The sequence below is a fragment of the Amborella trichopoda genome, chromosome 6 (genome assembly GCF_054954075.1).
Source record: "Amborella trichopoda isolate Santa Cruz 75 chromosome 6, AtrichopodaSantaCruz75HAP2 v2.0, whole genome shotgun sequence".
NCBI lineage: Eukaryota > Viridiplantae > Streptophyta > Magnoliopsida > Amborellales > Amborellaceae > Amborella > Amborella trichopoda.
The window spans coordinates 43,854,433-43,861,719 of NC_142341.1; the positions used below are offsets into that span (position 1 = coordinate 43,854,433).

The window sequence follows — 7,287 nt, forward strand, 5'->3', positions numbered from 1 at the left end:
GTAGTTTTTTTCTTTACATTAAAAGTTGCTCCATGTTAAATCTTGTGTTGTGATTGTGTTTGGTATTCCACAGTTGGTATTCCACAATTTAAGGTGATTAGACACTCAACAAATACATAGAAACCAATTTCTACTGTTGTCCTAATCCAAATCCCATGCTCTGATTCTTTTTTTTTTTGTTGGACAATAAAATGTTTAATTACTTGAAACAAAGTATTTCACCCATGCTCTAATTCCCTATGCAAAAGAGAACACAGGAAGTAAAGTGGTACCTCTAGATCCTCAACTTTGAAAGTCCTACTCTTTTTGGACATTTCCCATTATTTCAGGGCATAGTATAAAATTCCCATTGCTACACTAATCAGAGAGTGAGAAAAAATCAGGTGCCTGTGCTCTCTTGCTCACTGTATGTTAGCAAAGGCCATAGAAGGCTAAATATCCCAGAAACACACTAAGCTCCAGCTCCTATCTCTTCTACCGATCATCCCAAAAACCAGGCTTCCATGAACCTTGCAGGGAACTCACAATCAGCTATGGAAACTCTCTCTTATTTCCTTCTCACTCATGGCCAGCAACCTATGTTAACCACTTTGATTATCCCTGTCCTCTCCACTCGGCTCCTCATACTCCTCTATCTCCACCGCAACGAACAGTCAGGCAGCGAAAAGAAGCGACCACCTTACATGAAGACTTATGGCCATGCGTTTTGTAGCAGGCCCATCCTTGTGGCCACCAACTACCTCACCTACAACGGCACATATGTGGCCTTTGCACCGTATGGATCATATCGGCGCCATGTTAGGAAGATTTGCATCCTGGAGCTTCTCAGCTCGAAGAGAGTCCAGTCGTTCGGGATTGTGCGAAAAGAGGAGGTGCGGCGACTCGTGGACTCTATCTTCTTATCCTCCAAAGCTAAAGCTCTTGTGAATTTGAGAGATGTGTTTCTTTCTCTCACGAACAACGTGCTCTGCAGAGTGGGATTTGGGAAGAGTTACTGGGAGGAGGAGCCAGAGTTGAGGGAGATAATGAAGACTTCGCAGAAATTGACTGGTGGCTTCTTTGTGGGGGACTTCATTCCATCACTGGAGTAGGTGAAATATGTGACAGGATTGCAAAGGAGGTGGGAGAAACACTCTAGCCAAAGGGATTCATTCCTTGAGAAAGTATTCGCTGAGCACCTTCTTGCTACTCATGGGAAGGAGGAGGAGGAGAAGGACTTGGTGGATGTACTGCTGCAGCTCCTGAGAGAGGGCACGCCTGATTTCACCCTCTCTACAGATAACATCAAATCTGTTGTTATGGTAGGTAACAAATTGAACATATTTCACTGTTTTCTGCAATTCTCTAACCCCTCCTCCGGGAATGAGGGCATTTCACAACTCATCTCTCTGTCTCTGTAATTTGAATTTGTTCTGTATTCTATGTATGCTTCACTTATCAACCAGTCAAAATTTCAATAGTTTGCTAAAACCTATCAAGCGATAAAAATTCTGCACTGCTTCTTGGAATTTGAATTTTTTTGAAATTTCTCCAAGCAGTTTTAATATTGAAATCTGGTACAACTAAAAAAGAAGCAATTGCTAACATTTTCCAATTATTCAATTATATATAAATGTATTTGGTATTTTTGCTGCATGTTTGAAATCCTACAGCTCAACTAACAAGAATGAACAATATATTTACCAAATTATGATTGACTAGCGTGGGTAATGGGCTTGGGGTGTCGGTGGTTCAGGGGGCTGATGCCTCAACATAAGCTCCACCCCTTCTCGCCAACATATAAAAAAAGAAAAAGAAAAAGGACAGAGGCATTGATTTCAGCCAATGTTAGGTTTTAAACTTCCCCTTCTATGCATCTGGCAAAGGTCATCGAACATTAAAATTTAGTAATAACCAGAAAAGTATGATATGTCACCACATATTCTTTGTTTTGAGTCATCAAGTATGATATGACCAGAAACGTATGATCTATATATACATATACCGCAAGCACCTTTAATGGCGCTGTTGTTAGTTAGGCGCTATAAGCTGCACACTGAACTGTAAATGTTTGCAGGATAGGTTTGTAGCTGGGACAGCTACCACTGCAACAACACTAGTATGGGGAATGTCTGAGCTAATGAAGAACCAATTGGCAATGAAAAAAGCCCAAGACGAAGTATGCGGCATAGCTAAAAGCAATAACACAAACATGATAGAAGAGAGAGACTTACACCAGCTCCATTACCTAAAAGCAGTGGTGAAAGAGATCTTGCGGTTACACCCTCCAAGTCCATTGTTGGTTCCTCGTGAATTGATAGAGGACTGCAACATAGAAGGCTACCATATCCCTGCAAAGGCTAGAGTTTTTGTGAATGCTTGGGCAATTGGGAGGCACCCATACTCTTGGATAGACCCTGAAGACTTTAGACCCGAAAGGTTTGTAGGTAGTAATATTGATTACAGGGGCCAAGATTTTGCACTGATACCATTTGAGGCAGGGCGAAGGGGATGCCCTGGGATTTTCTTTGCAATGGCTATCGTGGAGCTTGCATTGGCAAATGTCTTGCTTTGTTTCAATTGGGCAATGCCTGATGGAAAGTATCCTGAGGATCTGGACACGAATGAAGCTTCTGGACTAGCTGTGCACAAGGAAACCTCTTTGCCCCTAGTGGCAACTCCTCAAACTACTTCACAATAGCATTACTGGTGATTAGTAACATTTTTTAATTTCGTTTTGAGTTCTGTAATGCTACCTGTTCCTTAGGTTTTTGCTTCGGTCGACATATCAGTTTGGGTGAGGCAGGTCAAGGGTTCAAAACCTTAAATTTGTCCCATATGACCCAATCAAGCTATCTTCTGTCTTTTTTTTTAAGTTGGGTACGCTGCAAGTTAGCTCTCATGCCCTACACACTAAGAAGAGAGTGATTGCATTCGGAGGAAAGTATCCAAACGGAAGGCAGCATTTGTCCTACATGCAAGAACTTTGTAGAAAATGTAAAGAAATGTGTAATTATCTATCCTATATTCACCTTGAAAGAAGGTTAATGTATCATGAATAAACAGAAGCTGGAGGGTGATGACCGAAGTTCGAGGGCTAACTGCAGCAACAATACATGATTAGAAAATATATGTATAACATGAAGATAATTAGTTTTGGCCAATGTTCACAGAATTGGGAGCCAGTGGTGAGGTGACCAAGCTGGTTTTGAGTCAAAGCCGGGAATCAGTCCTGTGCCCATGGAATCTATCAATTCTGTCAGAGAACTAGAGAACTGGCTTGTGAAAGAACCGGGCAACCTGGACTGGCCAGATGGCCTAGTTCCCACATTTTCATTTTTTTGTAATTTTATTTTTAAAATTTTTAATTTAAATTTTAGCTTTTTATTAACATAATCTTCTTGAGAGAGATGTTCCCACCCCCACTATTTGCAATGGGGGAACCCGAAGGCCTTGGCAAGGCACAAAAAGCGGTGGAGTGAACTAGTTTTATATTTGCTTCTCAATAATCTCTCTTACTTCCCCGGAGTGGGACTAAAACTTATAAACTAGGCACATAAAGCTTTAACATTCATTTATAAGCAAATCTACTAGCTTTTATATAAGCTAGTAACATTCAGATTATAAGGCTTTCAAATTTTTAGATAAAGCTACTTAGTATAAGCGTTTGTATATAGCTTATACTATTGACTGAAAGCTTTCCTATCGCTTTCTCACACAAAACAATGAAATGTAGGAGCTCTACTCATTTGAAAACCATAATTTACACAACATTGATATGTGTATAACCTATGAAATTGGTGCGTCGATAAATGACTTCCATTATATAAAGCTCTATCTTATATAAGCTTTTGTATAAAGCTCAATCTTATATAAGCTTTTGTATATAGCTCATACAAGTATTGACCAAAATTTTATACAAAGCTTTGACATAAGCTAGTTGCATTTATTCAAAAGCTTATATAAAACTTCTACACAAAATCTTTTATATAATATATAAAATAAAAGCTTATAAGCTAACATTTACAGAAAATCTTATGTAAAAAGTTCATCTTTGTCTATAAAATAGTATTTGTTACTAACAAAAAAAATGTAACATTTTTCTGTACTGATGTGCATTAGCAGTGCCCAAATCAATCACAGTCGCTCATTCCCCCTCAGAACATAGAGGAATATCTTGATATTCCATTGCTCACAAGCAAGTACTTGTAACTTGTGACTATTTCTGTATTTATGAAATGATTGTTGTAGTCAGTGAGCTTAATGTATATTATTGTCATTCTGTGATGTAACTTGAATATTTTGAATTCACTATATTGATATGTGATAACAATATAATATCTTAATAATTGTATCCTCTTATAGATCAATTGTGTTGCAATGAATTCCATTTGAAACTTCATTTTGACTGTGAAATGGATGTAATAGTCAACAAATACTCAAACATGAAATAAGTTCTCAGTATTTACTTGTTTTCGGTAAAACCATGAAAACCATAATGCAATACCTTCATTTCTTTTTGGAAACTTAAAAACTAGAGTTTCGAGAAATTTTAGCAATTTTTTGAAATTGTTTAAAGTCTGGGTGGGCTCGAGAAAACCAATCTACTAATCCAGATTGCTAAATCGCTGATTCGGATTGGTTTCCTGGATGACCCATTAGCCTGGCTAATCCAGGGTTTTAACTACTGGTTTGGATATTTTGTAGACTGGTATTTTGAAAAATTTTGAAGGCTCATCCATGTGGTTTTGAGGCTGTATTTTAGTGCTTTTGCTGCGTTGGGATTCCCATGTAGAATCTAAGTTTGGTAACAGAGCCTTAGAGGTTGGTCTTTTAAATTTGACAGCTCATGTGGTTGGCTCACAACAATAGAAAATGGTTATTAATTAATGAGCACCATTACTGAAGAAAGGGCTACTAGTTAGGAACTATATTCTGTAGACTGAATTGCATAAGTTTGCAGGATATGTTTGTAGCTAGGACAGGTTCCACTGTGACAGCACTAGAGTGGGGAATGCATGCGCTGATGAAGAACCGATTAGTCATGTAAAACGCCCAAGATGAAGTATGAGGCGTACTAAAAGCAGTCGCAAAACCTTGATAGATGAGAAAGAATAGTACCCGTTCCATTACCTAAAAGCAGTGGTGAAGGAGGTCTTGTAATTGCACTCTCCAGCTCCTTTGTTGGCTCCTCATGGACTAAAAGGCTAGCATATTCCTGCAAAGACCAGAGTTTTGGTGAATGCTTGGGCAACTGGGAGGCACCCTGACTCTTGGGTAGATGAGTTTAGACCTAAAAGATTTATAGATAGCAATATTAATTACATGGGCCAAGATTTTGCATTGATACTATTTGGGGCAAGGCGAAGGGGTTGCCCTGAAATTTCCTTTGGAGTGAATATCATAAAGCTTGCATTGGCCAATCTACTGCTTTTTTTTTATTTTTTATTTTTTTATTTTTATTTGGGCATTTCCTGATGCAATGAATCCTAAGGACCTGGTCATGACTGAAGCCTCAGGGACCAATGTGCACAAGAAAATCCCTTTGCTCCTAGTAGGCCACTGCATCATGCACTTCGTAGTAACTCTGCTGGTGATTGGTAAGATTTTTTTCTTCTTTACTTGCTGATTGGTGACACCAGTTATCCATTAGGTTCCTCCTTAGTGGTGGACATTGGTTTGGGTGAGGAAGGTCGAGGATTTGATCTTTTGAAAAATTTGTCCTAAAAAACACAAACAATCTAGACGTCTATTTTATATGTGAATTCTGGTTGGTTAAACTGCAAGTTACCTCTTATGCCCTGCACATAGGGGAAGGAGAGTGTTCTTACATTTCGACGACAGTGTGCAGTTGGATGGCAACATTTCTCCCACCTGGAAACCAAAGTTCATGGACCATGGTAAGAAGTGGGTGATTATCTATCCATCCTATATTGGCATTGCAAGAAGTTTAATGTGTGCTGAACAAACAAAAGTTGGAGGGTGAAAATTGCAGGAATAGTATACAAATGGGTATGCTGACCTCCAATTTTCTTGCCAATAAAGATTAAAGAATATATGTATAACAAGGAGATATATAGGTCTGAATCAGTGTTTATAAAATCGACTCGGCCAAGGTACTCGGGCCTTGGCCGAGGCAGGTTACTCGGGTGAATCCGAGTAACTCGCCCTAGTCCTGTTCACCTTTTTTTTTTTTCGTTTTTTTTTAAGAAAATGAATATAAAAACATGCTATATATAATTAGTAGGCAACTTTTTCAATCAAACAGCTAACTTCAAGTGGATTACACCGCTTGACATAAATTTACCTTTTGTAGGAGGCATGGGGTTCGATTTCTCAAGGGCTATCTGCAGAGGCATTCAGATTTTGATGACTAAAATTTGCTGCATTAATATAGATAAACTTTGCAAATATTTTATACAATCTACTCGCCCAAAACTCGCCTCGCCCATAAGGCAAAGCCGAGTATCAAAACGCTGGTTTGAGTATTTTGTGGACAGTGGTATTTGAAAAATTTTGTACTGTGGCTTTTGTTCTGTTGGATCCATTCTTAGGGTCTTGAGGTCTAGAGAGAAAAAATGTCAAATTAATGTGCTTCGCTCTCTGAGAATCAAATATAGCACACATTCATTTCCTTTCATGATTTTAATTTCGAAACATCTAAGCATTTGAAAGGAGCATTATGGATGAGTTGCCGAACCAAGTTAAGGCATCTTAGTTTGGAATCGTCACCATGCAAGAATTCTATCACTCACATGGCCTTTAATAAAGTTTACCACTTTAAAAATACCTTTTATAATGCGCAACACAATTTTTTTTTGTCATTAGAGGGTTGGGTGTGCTTTTGATTCATCATGCAAGGATACGTACATTTTAAAGAACCACAGATGAACCCAATGGATTATCTCGGAAGAGTTTGGATATAGTACAACGTCTTTAAAACTATCATCCATTAAAGAGCGGTTTGACGTCTGGACCTTATAAAAATCTCATCATATCATGTCAAAATGAGGTGGAACCTCAAATGTATGCTTAATGAGGCCTCAAACACCTATGATCCAAGAATCATAAGAATTGGATATGGTTTGGTTCATCATCGTTTAGACCAAGAAACCCAATATGATATTTGGAGAATCGATTTGAAACTATTGGAAAATCGTATATGAGGCAAGACATACCTCATCCCAAAATTTTAGGCTATTTTGAGACAACTTGACCCCTCATCTACAACGATCAGAAGTCAAACCTAACCTATCTGTCTTCTACTAGTCGCATATTATGCCAGGATGACCTCCTGTCACTAAAATT

The 7,287-nt window shown here is 38.5% G+C and overlaps 2 protein-coding genes and 1 long non-coding RNA gene across 3 annotated transcripts; all 3 read left to right on the top strand.

Moving 5' to 3' along the window:
* The first annotated feature begins 503 nt into the window (after positions 1-503).
* Positions 504-1,091, top strand: LOC148781798 (cytochrome P450 71AP13-like). Its single transcript, XM_088870899.1, has one exon. The coding sequence runs from the start codon at positions 504-506 to the stop codon at positions 1,089-1,091; it is 588 nt and encodes a 195-aa protein (XP_088727025.1).
* A 2-nt stretch (positions 1,092-1,093) lies between these two features.
* LOC18441813 (cytochrome P450 71A1) lies at positions 1,094-3,370 on the top strand. The gene is made up of 2 exons (XM_011627830.3): positions 1,094-1,301; positions 2,057-3,370. The coding sequence occupies exons 1-2, from the start codon at positions 1,299-1,301 to the stop codon at positions 2,678-2,680; spliced, it is 627 nt and encodes a 208-aa protein (XP_011626132.2). The 5' UTR covers positions 1,094-1,298; the 3' UTR covers positions 2,681-3,370.
* A 462-nt stretch (positions 3,371-3,832) lies between these two features.
* LOC148781799 (uncharacterized) lies at positions 3,833-6,613 on the top strand. The gene is made up of 2 exons (XR_016058643.1): positions 3,833-5,879; positions 6,296-6,613. It is a non-coding gene; the product is annotated as an uncharacterized LOC148781799 (long non-coding RNA).
* Positions 6,614-7,287: the final 674 nt, after the last annotated feature.

What these genes read in the sequence shown, in the direction of transcription:
- LOC148781798 (XM_088870899.1), top strand. Translation starts at nt 504, where the DNA reads ATGAACCTTGCAGGGAACTCACAATCAGCTATGGAAACTCTCTCTTAT.